The following is a 16320-nucleotide window of genomic DNA, read 5'->3' on the forward strand; positions in this document are numbered from 1 at the left end:
TTTTATACCGCTGTCATTCATAGTGCTATGGCAAGTGCTCCCAAAGTCAGGCTTCCAAACTATTTTATTGTTTTGTCCAAATATCCAGATCTCATTCCAAAAGATTTCAAGTTGACCCAATTGGAGTTTTCAGATTTTGAAGGAGATGGACCAAATCAATCCAGATAAAGTACTCGCACTAATAAAAGGCTCTGAAAAAAAACTAGAGAACATGACTTCAAATATCAAAAGACTAGCAGCAATAGAGAATGTAGATGCCGCTGCATGTTCACATAAAGGGTTCAACATTAGCTTGGATCTCTGAAGTTAACAAAGCAAATCTGGCCTCAAAACATGGTTGCTAACCTTACCGACACCAGTAATATGGCCCATGCAATTTTAAAATTAAATTTTAAAGCTACTGGATATCTGAAGTGCCTGTCCCCCTCAGGTGACATGTTTGTTCAAACATGCCAACTCGAGTCATAAAGCCACAAATTCCACTTTGGGTTGGAAATGTTCAGAAAGTTTGGTGCCTCGACCTTGATCATTTCCACATGCAAGGGTGGTGAAGAGGCTCCACCAGGGTTAGCACACAATCTCCTCAGCTCTCACATTCCCTGGCCAGATAAACTCAAATATGGTTTTGGCCCCAATCTGGCGTACTGCATTTGGAAACCTCTTTGGCATCCAGCAGCTCACTGATATGATGTTAATGAGACAGCAGCTCAAAAACCACTGCGCTGTTTCCACTTCAAGTGCAGATAATGGCCAGCTGGTTGTCTAAAACTCAAAGTCTTGCACAATGGTATTAGCTATGGAAAGACTCTTAGGTAAATAGTATAAACGAGCCAAGAGATAACTACCTATGTTTTTCAAGTAGTAATAATTATGCTGAGAAAGTGGGTTTGAGATTACCAAAGTTATATTTATTAGTCACAAGTAGGCTTACATTAATACTGCCATGAAGTTCCTATGGAAATCTCTTAGTCGCCACTCACCGGCACCTGTTTGGATATACTGCGGGAGAATTTAGCATGACCAATGTACCTAACCGGCACATCTTCTGGACTGCACCCAGAGGAAACATGGGAGGAACATGGAGACTCCATACAGACAGTGGCCCAAGTAGTAATCAAACCTGGGTCTCTGGTGCTATGCAGCAGCAGTGCTAACCACTGTGCCACCATGACGTCCATAATCTTTTCTTGCTCCTAAAATTGAATGCTGTAAATGTGTAAAAATGTGGAGCTGTGTAGATAACATGCACTCTAACATTTATCAAGAGAACATTTAGACTATCTGATATTTACAAAGGCAGTGAAAATCAAGTTAACGGTATCTTTCACAGAAATGATCATGGTCTGTTTGATTACATTTTGTCAGACAGCACAGCTTTCGTTGTAGCCATGCTTGTACGGGTTGCACATCAGTGGCATCATCATTCTAATCAGTAGACAGCTTGGCACCCTTTAGTGGTGGTTCAAATGCAGCAAGTGCAATGGACTGCTGCCACTATACTGAACATTGACCTGTTTATAATCACACACCAGCTGGATGTTGAAAGTGGAATTCCTTTCAGTTCCAGTGGCATGCAGCACCCGCAAAGCAATTTATCTGTGGCACCCTGAACCATTGCAAAGCCCAAGATCCTCACACAACCACATTGAAATAAGCAGATGGAGTGGCAATCACAAGATAATGAAATGTAGGCAGTTCTCAATGAATTGAGAGGTTCTTTGACTTCCCTTATGCAACAGTGGATGAAAAATTTCAAGACATTGCTAATATCTTCAGCACCAACCTGGAAGGAGTCAGAAGCATCAAAGCTCATTGCCACATTCTCCTTCTTAGCCACTGGCCATACTATCCTTGCCCTGCTTGAGCTGTGGTTGGGGCTACAAAAGATGTAAAATGTCAGTGAAGATGTTCTTATGGATGTGCAGGTGTCTCATATCCTGTTCCTCACAAAAGGTAGGGGAGTAGCTCTTGAAATACCCTGGGCAGATAAGATCTCCTACTAAGAGAACTTCTTCCCTTGTTCCTCCCCCCCAACTTTCAGAAACTTGTCCTGCTTTGTGTGCCCCCTGCACACTCTCCAAGTCATGCTTTTTTCCTAGGGGAATACTTCCTGGTGCATCTATGTTTGGCAGCAACTGGTTTGTGCAGACGTCTGAAGTCAGCCGGAAAATTCTTTAGCACTTGACACATCACTCCCTGTAGACTTTAGTAAATTGAAATCAAATAGAGTGCATGCGAACATACAGATTCATCACAACAATGACAACTAATCTACAATGAGTTGATAAAAGCAAACTACTGCGGATGCTGGAATCTGAAACAAAAACAGAAAATGCTGGGGGATCTCAGCAGGTCTGACAGCATCTGTGGAGAGAGAACAGAGTTAACATTTCAAGTCTATTCTCTCATCACAGAGACTGTCAGACCTGCTGAGATTTTCCAGCATTTTCTGTTTTCATACTAGAAGTTGATGATGCTTTTAAATTGCACTTGTGCATTCATTCCTGTTGGTGAATATATATTTTGCTATGCATGATTAAGAGAGGAATTGATGAGACTGAAAATGCCAACAATGACATCAAATCAGCATTACACAAAGACAGATATTATGATCTGGAGATTCTGCATACTTCTGATAGGGGTGTTCACTGCAGGCAAGCAAATACCCTAACTAAAATGATTTCCAGGCCACAGAAGTGCATACACGCACCTTGAATGCCATTTTTAACATTAAATGGTTCCTACATTAAACATAGGGCATAATCAATAAACATCAATTAGAATTTCATGCCATATATTTGTTACTAATGTGAACAGAGGCAAATTAATAAAGACTCTCAATACGCTTGTTAACAAATTGATAATGCAATGCTTTCTCAGAATCATACTTCTTTAAATGAAATTCTGGTGTTCCCAGGCCAATTTATCTTTCACATTTCTTTATTTTTATTACTTCATTGTAATATTATTGTTCCACAAGTTTGAAATTTTGTTTACTTTAAAACAAATATCGGTGGACTGCATGAAATCACATAACAGGCATTATATTTCTAAATACTCAAATACATTTATGTATGACTATAAAAAGACATGCTGGAGATATCAAGTGATTATTATTAGTAATATAGAGATAAACAAAATGTCCCTCTGGCCCTCAGTATAAGAGGATTCAGTTCTTAAGAGCTGTTAAGGAATACAAGACCAGTATCCAAATGACAAAGTGACAATTTTCCCAGGTTATGTCCTATCAAAAAGGTCAAATCCCATCTAGACAATTACCACCACATCATCCATCAGCAAAGTAGGGTTGTCAACAATTGCTCACTGATCCTGGACCCCGACAAAGGATCATCCAGACTCAAAACGTTGGCTCTATTCTCTCTCCACAGAGGCTGTCAGACCTGCTGAGATTTTTCAACATTTTGTTTTTGTCACCAATACCATGTTTAGGTTCTACCAGAACAATTTGACTCCAGACATCATTACAACCTTGATCCAAACATAGACAAAAGAGTTGAAATCACAGAACGGAGGTGGGAGTAACTGCTCTTGATGTCAAGGTAACATTTGACCAAGTGCGGCACCAAGGAGCTGACCCTAGCAAAATCAAAAATCAATGGGAATGAGGGAAAACTTTCCACTGGCTGGAGTCAAACCTACACAAAATAAGGTGATTGTAGATGTTGCAGACCAGTCATCTCAGCCCAATCATCTTTAGTTAATTCATCAATACCTTCCATCCATCAGATTCAGAGGGATCTGTGTCTTTGTGCATGAATCACAAAAGGCTTGTTTATAGGTACAAGTGATTTGGAAAGCTGTAAATGTGTAAAAATGTGGAGCTGTATAGATAACATGTACTCTAATATTTATCAAGAGAACATTTAGACTTGGAAAGCTAATAAAATGTTATCATTGTGAGGGGTATTGAATATAAAAGTAGGGAGGCTATGCTTCAGTTGTACAAGGCATTGATGAGATCACATCTGGAAATGCTGTGTACAGTATTGGATCTCTTATTTAAGATGTATGTGCATGAAAAACAGTTCAGAGAAGGTTTGTTAGACTAATCCCAGTAACGGGCAGGTTGTCTTTTGAGAAAAGGTTGTGCAGGTTAGGCTTGTATTCAGTGGAGTTCGGTAGAGTAAGAAATGACTTGATTGAACCCTTTAAGATCCTGAAGGGCCTTATGGGAGGATCTAGAACTAGGGATCACTCACTTAAGATGGCGATTAGGAGAATTTTTTTCCCTGAGGTTCATGAGTCTCTAGCACTGTCTTCTTCAAAAGGTCGTGGAAGCAATCTTTGAATATTTTTAAGGCAGAACTAGGTAGATTCTTGATTAACAAGGGGGTGAAAGGTTATTGGGAGTAAGCAGAAATGTGGGATTGAAGTGACTATCAAATAAGCCATGATATTATTGAATGGCAGTGGAGCAGCTTCAAGGGTCCAAGTGGCCTATTCCTGTTCCTAATTCGTATGTTCGTACATTTGTATACAAATACAGTTAATACAAAAGCAGGTGACAGGCTGGGTATTCTGCAACGAGTAACTCACCTTCTCACTCCTCAACTTCCCCGAAGAAGGCATGTCAGGAGTGCGATAGAATACTCGCCACTTGTCAGATAAGGACAGCAAGAACAGTCGAGATGGTCGAACACAATCCAGGTCAAAGCAGCCTATCCTATGGCACCCATCCATCTTTTACTCCCTCTACCACAGGGGCACAATGTCTGTATCATTTAGCAACAAGACCCAGACAACATTCAGGCTTGGGCTAATATGTAGTAAGTAACATTTGCACTGCAGCAACTCACCAAGGCTTTTTTGACTTCCCCACCCAAACCTGCAGATTTTCTCATCTAGGCTGACAAGGACAGCAAACATACTGGAACACCACCCCTCTGCATATTTCCAATCAAGCCACACTGCATCCAGACTTGGAACTATTTAAAGTTAAAGTTTATTTATTAGTCACATTAAGGCTCACATTAACACTGCAATGAAGTTACTGTGAAATTCTCCTAGTCGTCACATTCCGGCGCCTGTTCAGGTCAAAGAAACTAACCAACACGTCTTTCAGAACGTGGCAGTAAAATGGGGCACCCGGGGGACACCCACACAGACATGGGGAGAACGTGCAAACTCCACACAGACAGTGACCCAAGCCAAGAATCGAACCCAGGTCCCTGGAACTGTGAAGCAGCAGTTCTAACCACTGTGCTACTGTGCCGCTAGTCATCAATCCTTTACTGTCACTGGGCCAAACTTCTGGAATCTCCTGCTTAATAGCACTTGGGCTGTCGCCCTTCAAGAGGGCAGCTCATCACTACCTTCTCAAGGACTATTAGGGATGGGCAATAAATGCTGGCATAGCCAATGGGTACTGTGAATAAAAAAATGACTAAAACAATACATTAAGTGTTCAGTTGTGCTAAAGATCAAGAATAAATTACAATCACTTAAATATTCTAAAGCTTACCAATAAGTGGATAGGGGGCATCTTCCTTACCAGAGATGACCCAAAGTTGATAATCTTTTGGATTACCCTATAAAACACAAAGTAAAAGACATCATGTGATTACCCTGGGAAAGGTTTTGATGAGGAGGGTCAGTACAAGATAAAGCAAATGGAATATTAATATTTTCATTCATCAACATGAGTTTACAACAATATTTTCTAAAAACAGCAATTGATTGGAACAAGTTGACAGTATTTGGGGTAATTTCGACTTTGATTACCCATCACCCGAGAAGCATCTCTTCTGATTTTTATTTCCATTGAAGTCGATGGGAATAAAGATAGTGGGGGATATTTAAAAGGAAACATCCAATGCTGTCCGCTTTATACCATCATCACAAATTAAGATTAGGCCCCTGTCCTGTATAAGTGAAGTTTCAGAACTCAGTGGAAGCATGGACACACATTCCAGTAGTTCTATAATAGTTAGTTAATTGAGTTGTCAAGTTGAAAAATATTTAATTTAGTAAACCTAGTTTAAGTATGGATACGAGTTATACCATGGAGTATCTGAGGTGGTGTTATTCTATTTGGAATAATAGGTAATCATTGTGACTTTATCAAGTTAAAACGAAGAGATGATGAAAAATATAACAAGTGTGGGAAATTTCTTAAAGATTCATTCATGGGGCAATGGCATCACTGACTAGGGCAGTATTTATTGCCCACTCCTAATTGCCCTAAAAGTGATGGTGAGATGACTTCTTGAATCACTGCAATCCCCAAGGTGCAAGTACACCCATATGCTGTTAGTGAGGGAATTCCAGAATTTGACCCAGCAACAGTGAAGGAATGATGATATTATTTCCAAGTCAGGACGGTGCGTGACTTGGAGGGAAACTTGTAGGTGGTCGGATTCCTATGTATCTGCTGCCTTGTCATTTTAGGTGGTGGAGGTTACAGGTTTGGAACATACTGTCAAAGGAATTTTGCTGAGTTGTAGTAGTGCATCTTGTAGATGGTCCACACTATTGCCACTGTGCATCAGTAGTGGAGGAAATTAATGTTGAAGATTTGTCTTGGATGGTGTCAAGCTCCTTGATGTTGTTGCAGCTACATTCATCCAGGCAAATGGAAAGTATTGCAGCATACTCCTGATTTGAGTCTTGCATAATGAGAAGTCTCACAACATCAGGTTAAAGTCCAATAGGTTTACTTAGTAGGAAACACGACTAGCTTTTGGAATGCTTGCTGCTCCTCCATCAGGTGAGTGGGAGATCTTGCTGCTCCTTCGTCAGATGAGTGTAAATGCTCCAAAAGTTAGTGGCGTTTGCTACCAAATAAACCTGTTGGACTTTAACCTGGTGTCGTGAGACTTGTTACTGTGTTTATCCCAATCCAACGCCGGCATCTCCACATCTTGAGTCTTGCAGACAGACTTTGGGGAAATCAGGAGGTGAGTTATTCTCCATTGTATTCCCAGCCTCTGACCTGCTCTTGTAACCACAGTATTTAAATGGCTGATTCAGCTCCAGTTTGGGTCAATGGTAGCCCCTAGCTAGGGTGTTGATGGTGGTGGATTCAGTGATGGTAATGACATTGAATGTCAAGGGAAAATGATTAGATTCTCTTTTATTGGAGATGGTCATTGCCTGGCACTTGCATAGCGTGAATATTTAAAATGATATCCTGTGTTTAAAGGCTTTAATAAAGGGGATGGCAGCACGGGCTCGTTGGGCCGAAGGGCCTGTTTCCCGTGCTGGGTTGTTCTTTGTTCACAGTAACTTCATTGCAATGTTAACATAAGCCTGCTTGTGACACTAACAAATAAACTTTAAAACTTTATTACTATATCCAGCTCTGGGTTTAGGATGACATTTCTCTATAAATTTATAACACAAGGAATATTTATTTGTGTAAAACTATTTGAACGTCTGAAATCCCATAAAATAAAATTAGGATATATTTTGATTTACTATTCTTGGTTAATGAAGGTTTTGAAATTTAGGGGCATCAATTATATAATGGTCATTTTTAGTCATGTGATTAATCTAAAATAATTGAATCCTGATGTGGTTTTAGAGAACTTCTAACAGATTTGAAAGGTTCCAAAGGGCAAGGTAACTATAAATAGTTTAAGGAATTAATTAGATCATAAAAAGTTAAAAAAATTAAATTTAGCAAAAGTAGTCTAAAAATAGATGCAACTAGTTATTGACTTACTGTGATGCCAAACTGCTGAAGTGTCATGGCAACAACATCATTCGCTGTGTCTGTGTTGTTCACGGTCAAAATCTTTGACTGAAAGAAATAGGTGAAGAGAACTTACTAAAAATGCAATTTAAATCTATATTGAGGCTCCATAAAAGGGCAGCGAACACTTTCCCCTCACTAAGCTATTTTTGTACATATCCCAGATTGTGTTTTATGTCCCCAGTCAGACTAACAAGGGCATTTGGTTCTGAAAATGAACTTGGCAAAGCTCTGACAAAATGGCCTCCGTGACTTTGCCGTTATAGTCTGTGTCTCACATCAGGAATATTTATTTTACTGACTTGTCTTTTAAAAAATGGTGAGAGGAAGAATTTTACTCCTCAAGTAGATTCAGGCATCTGACTAACAGAACGCAACAGCCAGTGGTCCTGATGTGTGACGGGGTCCATTTTGAGAACTGGACCTCAGTCCACTAGCAGACTAGTGAAGTGATCAGAAAGGGAACACTTTAGACCAAGTCAACTAAAGGCAGGGTGGGAGCAGGGAAAGAAAAAAGGGAGAGGAGCGCCAATCTCTGGAAATGGGAGCAATCAGAGCAGCAGTAATCCAGGCTAATTCTGCACCTCCACAAAGGAGAGAAAGGATATTATCTTAGGAGACGTTCTTTGGCTGGGCTGGGTCGAAACGACACAATCTCAACATGACCCCCGATAAAAATGGGCAAATTTATAGTTTTTAATTATTAAATAAGCTTATACCTGGCAGGCAAATAATTTACGTGATGTGTAGATCTATATTTTAAGTCATGCACAGTGCCCCGGAGAGCAGCTCAGACAGTAAGATTAATTATTCCCTGGAATAGTTAAAATTCTGATTCTATGAACTCCTTCTCGAGATTGCTGCAGGCTCTAAACTGGTAGGTGAAACTCCAGTTCCAACTGGTGGACTTTGATCTCTTTTGTGGCAACCTTCTCCTCATGCAACACCTGTGACGCTCAAGTACATATGAAAGTAACGGCCTTCTTTTATTCTACATTTGTTATATTGTGTAAATGGATGCTGTTGAAAATTAAGTAAGCAGGATAGAAAAACATCACATTCAAACTTGACTTTCTTTGCTTCTCTATGAAGCACAGCTCTGGTACCACGGGCTGCAAGTAAAAAGCTTACCAAAAATTTAAAAAATCATCAAAGTCCAGTAAATCTCATGATTCTTCCCTTGGGATTGATTTTTCCACATCTTCCCAACCCAGTGCATGCTTTAAAAATATTAGCTAGCATTGAAACATTTGCCAAAATACATCAAAGAATATTACACCAATATGATGCACTTGTGTGGAAGCTTGAGGTTTAATAGGATAGCTAGCACACATTGCACAAATCAGCCAGACTCACTCCATATACATTATTGTCTTTTATTTTGATAATTATTTGACAATATGATATTTTCCTCTGTATATCTTGAAGCAGTTGCACACTTTGAGGGGAATTTTCCCATTCTGTCCACCATGGGAATCATAGTGGGACAGGGACGGAGACAGACCATAGAATGGTCTGTTGACCTCAGGTGGGATTTTCCAGTTTTGGAATTTCAATTCACTTGATAAGATTAAAACTGAGATATTAATTTAAAAATACCATTTAAATCAGTTGCTCCCATCTCATCCCTCTTTAAAATGACCAATTTTGCTTACATTCAATTCTAAACTAAATTGGTCAATTGTGAAATGCCGGATGCCAGTTCAGGTCTTGGTTCACAACAGTTGGTCCTAAAAGCCGATAGATGCAGAGCAGTTCATTTTACTTTTGGCAAGTACAACTTTTCACAAACTTTCTCTGTGAAAGTGACATTTTTAAAAGGACAACATGCAAGATATTAAGTTCAGAAGTTAAATCAGAGGACAGACTGGCAAACTCATTAGTTAACAAGTGAACTGCAAAATTTCTTCTGGGGTATCTGGGGACAGTTGGCAGGACTCAGTGCTGAGGTGAGAATCAGTCACTGTGGGGGTAATTTTGATCCCCCACTCTCTGTCTGCAGGAATGACATAAGAACATAAGAAATAGGAATGGTGGCACGTACTCAAAATCCGGAGGGTGCGAATCATGCCAGCCAGTTCCCGAGTTCCGATCTTATTGGCCCCTCACCGGTGGAATGGTGTGAAACCTACTGTGGGACCACATAAGCTCACTTTAATACATGTCACTGGCTAGATGTGAATCTGTTCTGGGGGTCTCTCCGGGGAGAGGGTCGTGGCCAGACAGTTGCCGCCCTGTATTTAGTTAATGTGATTAGGCTGAACAGCCTTCAGGCAATGCCTGCAACAAAGCAAATAGTAGACGTTTCAACAATTCAGAAATGAGTCAAAAAGAGAGGTTTCTTCTGCTTTCTTTGATTTTAAATGGTTTGTCCAATTGTTTTGTCAATAACTTGAGCCTTCAAATTCATTAGTTTATGTTTGAAAAGAGTTTGAATGAAGTTAAGGGGATCAAATGGTGCAACGGGGCAATTTTGACTGTTATCTGTCAGTGTAGGCCCAAAATCTCAGAGTTAAGGTTTCCCAATACCTGTGTTTGGCAGGAGGGTGGTCCCAGTACTTAGTTGGGGAGAGAGGCATCATCTCTCCAATGCCCCTGTTAAGAGTGTGGAGGGATTGACCCTGAAGCTTGTCGGCAGGGGTGTGGTGTTCATTCTTATTGCAAATTAGAACACCCTTTAAAAGATTTCTTTTCAGGCCTCACTCTGCTAGAGTAATGGCAAAAACTGTGCCCCCAAATAAAAAAAACACTAAAATTTGGAGAGATAACTCAGCTGGGCAGCTAGAAAGCTGCACTGCAGTTTTCTTAGAACATCACAGCTTGGTATGGCTGTTGCTCTACCAAGACTTCAAGAAACTAGGAAGGGTTGTGAATGTAGCCCAGTCCATCATGCAAACCAGCCTCCCATCCATTGACTCTGTCTACACTTCTCACTGCTTTGGAAAAGCAGCTCGCATAATCAAGGACCCCACGCACACTGGCATATTTTCTTCCACCTTTTTCCATCAGGAAGAAGATACAGAAATCTGCAAACATGTACCAACCAACTCAAGAACAGCTTCTTCCCTGCTGCCACCAGACTTTTGAATGGTCCCGCCACTTATTAAGCTGATCTTTCTCATCACCGTATCAGTAACTGCAGCATTATAATCTGCACCTTCTCTTTTCCTTCTGCCTTGCATACTCTATGAACGGTATATTTTGTCTGTAACAGCTCAAAAGATACAATACTTTTCACTGTGAAGCAATACATGTGATAATAATAAATCAATTCAATTACCTCAGCCAGTGCTCTTTGCACTGAGGGAAAAATTTCATCCAATGAGTGAAAGAATGAGAATTCTGAGCTGCACGAAGCTTAATTAGGTTTATTTCACCAACTCAAAATTAAATAACTTGTTTGATTCAGGATCCATGGACAATATGTTGAAAAACTGGTGAAGCCAAGCATGTTAGACTGCAGATGGACTCTATTATTCTGTTACTCTACTTACATGTACACAGCTTCCAACATTTCTAGTAATGATCTTCAAAGGAATACTTTTAGGATTCTCTTTTTCTTTCTCTTCTTTAATACATCTAAATGGGGACAGGGGGAGGGAGAAACACAGGTAATGTTTCAGAATCTGACATGGAAATAATGCAGCAATCAGATTTATCATTCAAATGGTTTTGTACAGGTAATGGAGTTAAAACAGCACCAATTATAAATAATTAAAGCTCATTTGAAAGTGAAAGAGTTTGTAATTGTGAGGCATTGAAGCAGTAGAACCCATGATGTAATTTTATTGTAGAAAGGTTTATTAAAACAAATGAATAAAAAATTTCACCAAAATTATCTTAGAATATAAATAGGTCAACTTCTCCTTAGTTCCCATATCTAATTTCCTCTGCATGGGTTTAATATTCTCATGATAATTCAGCCTCCATATGCTTCATTATTTTTAAAGTTTAAGTTTATTTATTGTGTCACAAGTAGGCTTACGTTAACACTGCAATGATGTTACTGTGAAAATCCCCTAGTTTCTACACTTTGGTGCCTGTTTGGGTACACTGAGGGGCAATTTAGCATGGCCAATCTACCTAACTAATACAACTTTTGGACTGTGGGAGGAAACTGGAGCATCCAAAGGAAGCCCACACAGATACGGGGAGACCTCACACAGACTGTGACCCAAGTCAGGAATCAAACCCAGGTCTCTGGCATGTGAGACAGCAGTGGTAACCACTGTGCCACCATTTTCAAAGTGACAGGCCAGATTTTAATTGCCCCTGCAATTAAGTTGGACAGTCTTATGGGGATGGGGTCGGGGCAATGGTTGAAATAACAGGAGTCACTGACTCTAACTGACCCTGCTTCCTTTCCTGCCATGTTCCGCATTAATCTGTTCTTTTGAGCAGGACACCTTCAGGAATTATGTGGGATCCTGTTTTATAATTGCAGATCAAGCAATTGATGATTGATGCACCATAAAGGTAGCCAATTACTGGGTTGCCCCAAAAAGCCCTCTAATTCACTAATGTCTTTTAGGGAAAAAAATCTACCATCCTTACCCAATCTGGCCGATGTGACTCTGGACCCCAGCAACATGATTGTTCTTAACTGTCCTCCGAAATGAAACAAGTCATTCAGTAAAGGCTCAGCATGACTTTCCTAAGGACAATTAGGGACATTGATAATACTCAAGGCTGTTAGATGGACTATTGATCAACAAGGTGGCCAGGGCATCAAGTGTTATGGGGGCAGACAGGAAAGTTAAGATTTTATTAAATAGTGGAGCTGGCTCAAGGGGCCAAATGGCCTACTCCTAATTCATATGTTTGCTTGTATGTACATGTGCCTAGGCTCCCATGGTACCTCCTCAGTTGACCACAATCATACAGAGGGTAGATCCCAGGAGAAGCAGCTTGAAATGAATTCACTAGCTTTGCGGTAAACAGCCTGATCGAAAACCATTGTTTTTTTGCAGTTTTATCTTTTTTGCATTAAAGCCTTACAATAATGTCAGATTACTGAAATCACATAACATGTTTTGTACCTGTGGAGACAAGACAGCCATTTCTCTTTTTGTTCTGGTGTGCTGTAGCAAAGAAAAAATCCATTACATTTCAAAAACAACACTGAATCTTGTTACTGGAAAAAATGATTCACAAAGAAAGACACTGCCCATCTCAATGCCACAGTAGTGTCTAAAAGACAGGATAATACTCTTGGAATATGCTTTATCTAGTTGAATTAAATATAGACAAAAAAGGGTTTTTATATATTTTTGCCTTCTTTAGAACTTGCATTCATTATTGGCAATTCTACAATTAGCTTACAGCAGCATGATATAGAGCAATCTTTCAGGGATTTGCCTACATTGAACAGAATGAAGGCACCAATGTGAGTAAACAGGGCATAAATTTCAAGTTCTGCCTCATGTCATTGAGCAATCACAGGCCCTGGTTTCTTTTCCTTCTTTAAAATATGGCATCCTTAACTGACCTTTATTTGCCCCCTTCAAAACCTGCTTAGCTTTCCAAGTCTGATCACTAATTTGAAGCCCATTAATTGATATGTTCATTAATTCCATACTTAGATTATACCAACAGTAGCTTTAATTAAAATATGGTCTGGAAATGGTCTAATTTGCATCGCATGTTTAGCACAATCACGGGTGTGAGGGATTAGTTCGTGGTATCTGTCGAACTATGACCCTAATAAATTTGAAATTAGGCCAACCAAAGAATACCAATTGAGCAAATTGGCATTATTCTGATCCAATCAGTATGGATCCTAAAACTATTCCCTACCTGAAAGTAGCCACACAGTTAGTTGTGGGCCAACCCATCACAAAGGAAAGTTCTGGACTCGTGCTCCCTTCACACACTTCCTCCATGCAGGTCGCCATCCACACCTCACAGAGTCTGACACGCTTTTTCAGCTTGAAATGTAACGCAGATCTGCGAAATGCAAGTAGTATATGGCAGGAGTCATTTTAAAATTGCCCTATCCACCATTCATCCTAATAACATCCTTTGCTATGTGCAGCAGGCTATCAGCAATCTCTGGTTTCAACTCCCCCTTCTTTTCCTTTCTGCCATTTGCTGAGCGCACTGGCTAATTGAGTTTTCTCAGCGTCACACTCAGTTTTGCTTCTCACTGAATTAAGGTGGAAGTTTCTGGTAAGAGTGTGTCTGGATTTTGTCACGCCGCTGACAAGTCCTAATCATAATATTCTTTGTTTCAATAGCATATCTGAATTAAAAGGTGGCTCTATTTTCCTTCGTATTTTATGTTGACCTTTCCTTGCAAATCAATGTTTAGAATTCCATGCTGGCTTAATGTTTTTTTTTGTGGATTGAGTTTGACTGGGATAATAGACCTTTGGGGCCTGAGAGTGGGAGATGAGGAAGTGATTCCTGTTTGGCCAGCACTGGAACCAAGGGAGGCATGTTCTCATGGGAAGCCAATTCAGTGGCTGTTGCAAGTCCTGCCATTCCTTTTAAGGACAGTAGCTCAATCTCATGGGTAGGCAGCTCAATAGGCAGCTCTCCTTGAAGAGACAAGTGTGATCGGGGAATACCAGAGCCAGGCAGACAGGCCGTGATAATTGGCCATGGGTGGAGGGGGTTACTAGGTGATGCTTTTGCTGCAGGACTGCCATTGCCACCCAGGCGCCCCCTCCCTTAGGGCATGGAATGCCCAAAAAGGGCCCATCCTAGAACCCACTAGGTTTCACCATCTGGTTTCTCCACACCACAGTTGGCCCAATAATGTGGGCATAGTGCCCACAGAGGCAGGAAGTGCTCTCTAATTGGCCACTTATGTGGCTCCATTGGCTGGCAATTGGCCAGCTTTCCCACATCTGACAAAATGGCACAGCATCACAAAACAACGTTGGGTGCCCACTCCAGCCTCATGAGACAGACACACGCACGTGTGTTTTTGATGCTGTGAAACAGATATTTTCTAAATGGAGAAGTTAACAAAATTTCCTTATCAAAATGAAGCTAAGTATCATAAGCAGAATAACTTTTAAATGGTAAATGAAGAATTTAATCTGCTTTCAGGTGTTTAATAATGAGCACACAAGAAACGTTGCAATTTTCTTCCCCTCACAGAGAAGTTAAAGTCATCGAGATTTACAGCATTGAAATAGGCCCTTCGGCCCAATACGGCCATACCTCCTTTCTTCTTAAAACCACTAAGCTAATCCCAATTGCCCTCGTTTGGCCCATATCCCTCTATACTCATTTTACTCATGTAACTATCAAAATGCTTTTTAAAAGACAAAATTGTACCTGCCTCTACTACTACATTTGGCAGTTCATTCCAGACACTCACCACACTGTGTGAAAAAGTTTATCCTCTGGATCTTTTTGCATCTCTGTCATCTCACCATAAAACCTATGCCGTCTTATTTAAGATTCTCCTTTCTTTGGGTTACATAGGTATGTTCTATTCCAGGTCCATGTCAGGTTCCTGGTACTTGTGTTGTCTATGCTTTTTCCATAGTAGCTTCTTTTTATCCACTGTTACTTTGTGAAATCTCTAAAAAAAAATTGCAACTGAATTCTAAGAAAGTTCATAGTTCACTCTGACTCCAAACTTGATCCTTATTTTGCTAGCTGATTTTTGCAAGGACTATGTTGGAGTCAATGCCAGAGGAATCTGGATTCCCACGTCAGATCAGGATTCAATGACCCTGCTGAAAAGTAGAAGTCAATGTCAGGTGAGGATGGGACCAACTCCCATGCTCCTATGGTTGAAAGGCATGCTGGCATTGGGTGTTTGGCCACACGCAGACTATGACCACTCAAGTAGAATGCCAAAGAGTTGCTGGCACACATACGATAGTAGCCCACCAGGGTTAACTGGGCAATAGCAACATTTCCAGCTCTCTGATGAAAATCATTGGCCCGAGATGTTACTCTTGTTTCTCTCTCTCCACAGGTGCTAATATTTCCAGTATTTCCTCTGTTTATTTCAGATTTCCAGCAACCACAATGTTTTGGTTTCGTTTTATGGCTAATCAGCTTAATGAGCTGAGAAAAGAAATTGGGGAGTAGGGAAGAAAACAACACCGTGGTGACTGTGCACTTTATTTGGTCAGTTTACATTAGTAATTCATTTTCCTTTTATATTCCACAAGGAATAAATCAGTCGAATAAATCATTGCAACTTTGAAATGATGTACAATATCAATAAGTTACTAATTGAACCTTGAAAAAAGTTTTCCCATCAGCAAAGCTTCTAGTTGGTGGACTGTCTGGCATGATTTGCTGCAACATGGCCTCAGTGTATATGTAAGATGTGCTGACACATAAGTCAATGGAACTGTTATGACAGCCGCAACAGACATAGAGGATTGTTGATGGATCTCCCCATGGGCTTCACAGAGTACAAGCTCCCTTATTGAGCAAGTGGAGGCCCGCCCAATGGGAAGTGAGGAACAGGAGATTACAAACCGGTTGCTTCAACCCAGACAGTTTTTGTAGGTCCTGGTGACGCAAAACTGGCTTCAGCTGGAGTACTACAGGAACATTTTGTGCACAAGCTGCAGAAATACGCATATGAGGTTCAGTTTATTATTGGAGATTGAAACAAGAGGGGGTAAATT

The 16320-nt window shown here is 40.4% G+C and overlaps 1 protein-coding gene across 4 annotated transcripts in view; it reads right to left on the reverse strand.

Annotated features, from left to right (window-relative positions):
- The window catches only part of LOC145349038 (rho GTPase-activating protein 20-like), a 94039-nt gene that overhangs the window by 30027 nt on the left and 47692 nt on the right, over positions 1 to 16320 (reverse strand). For 3 of the 4 annotated variants that reach the window (XM_080197284.1, XM_080197285.1, XM_080197286.1), the window contains exons 4-8: positions 13511 to 13660; positions 12754 to 12795; positions 11209 to 11293; positions 7685 to 7762; positions 5483 to 5549 (exon numbers count right to left, since the gene is read on the reverse strand). In XM_080197284.1, the coding sequence (XP_080053410.1) occupies positions 5483 to 5549; positions 7685 to 7762; positions 11209 to 11293; positions 12754 to 12795; positions 13511 to 13660 (422 nt within the window). Of the gene's footprint in view, positions 1 to 5482; positions 5550 to 7684; positions 7763 to 11208; positions 11294 to 12753; positions 12796 to 13510; positions 13661 to 15044; positions 15559 to 16320 lie in introns of those variants that run through there. The other variant, XM_080197287.1, reaches the window with a different exon arrangement.

This window comes from Carcharhinus amblyrhynchos, chromosome 10, assembly GCF_965287045.1.
Source record: "Carcharhinus amblyrhynchos chromosome 10, sCarAmb.v2.hapA, whole genome shotgun sequence".
Taxonomy (NCBI): domain Eukaryota; kingdom Metazoa; phylum Chordata; class Chondrichthyes; order Carcharhiniformes; family Carcharhinidae; genus Carcharhinus; species Carcharhinus amblyrhynchos.